This window comes from Dendrobium catenatum, unplaced genomic scaffold (genome assembly GCF_001605985.2).
Source record: "Dendrobium catenatum unplaced genomic scaffold, ASM160598v2 original_scaffold_72311, whole genome shotgun sequence".
NCBI lineage: Eukaryota > Viridiplantae > Streptophyta > Magnoliopsida > Asparagales > Orchidaceae > Dendrobium > Dendrobium catenatum.
In genome coordinates, this window is record NW_021390758.1 from 1 (window position 1) to 640 (window position 640).

Below are 640 nucleotides of genomic sequence, written 5' to 3' on the forward strand. Positions count from 1 at the left end.
AGGTACCAGCCGTTATGTTATACGGATTCCTCCCCTGCCCGCCGCGAGCGCTCCACCCGTCGGGAGCATTTATTGAGCGGAAGTTGGCCCACTCGCTCAGGCTGGCTTTACCGAGGATGATGGCACCGGCGCGGCGGAGGTGCCTGACGACGGTAGCATCGCGGGGTACGACGGAGCCGAGCAGGGCGAAGGAGCCGGCGGTAGTGTTGAGGCGGTCGCGGGTGGCAATGTTGTCTTTGAGGAGAATGGGGATGCCATCCAGTGGGGTGAGGGGGCGGTGGCCTGGGCAGCGGTGGCGTCGATCGTCGGCTTTGGTAGCGGCCGAGAGGGCATCGGGGTTGATTTCGATGACGGCGTGGAGTTGGGGGTTGAGGGAGCGGATTTGGGCGAGGTAGAGGAGAACTAGTTCGCGGGAGGTTAATTGTTTTTTAGCGAAGGCAGATTGGATTTGGGAGATTGTGGCTTCTTTGAAGTTGAAGGCGGCGGCGGTGGTGAGGGGGAGGAGTAGGAGGAGAAGGGATAAGGGGATGGAAGAAGCCATTTGGTGCAGAGCAGAAGCTTTGGTACGTTTGTTCTTGCTTCGTGGTGTGGCTCAATTTATAAGAATTTTTTTTTTATTTTTTTGGATTGGGGAACCTAA

General features: G+C 57.3%; 1 protein-coding gene across 1 annotated transcript; it reads right to left on the bottom strand.

Annotated features, from left to right (window-relative positions):
- Positions 1 to 197: 197 nt before the first annotated feature.
- Positions 198 to 627, bottom strand: LOC110111975 (probable amidase At4g34880; the record flags this gene model as incomplete). Its single annotated transcript, XM_020844044.2, is given in 1 exon segment — positions 198 to 627. A coding segment is annotated over 1 exon segment (344 nt), but the record flags the coding sequence as incomplete, so codon positions are not given.
- Between the last annotated feature and the right edge of the window lie 13 nt (positions 628 to 640).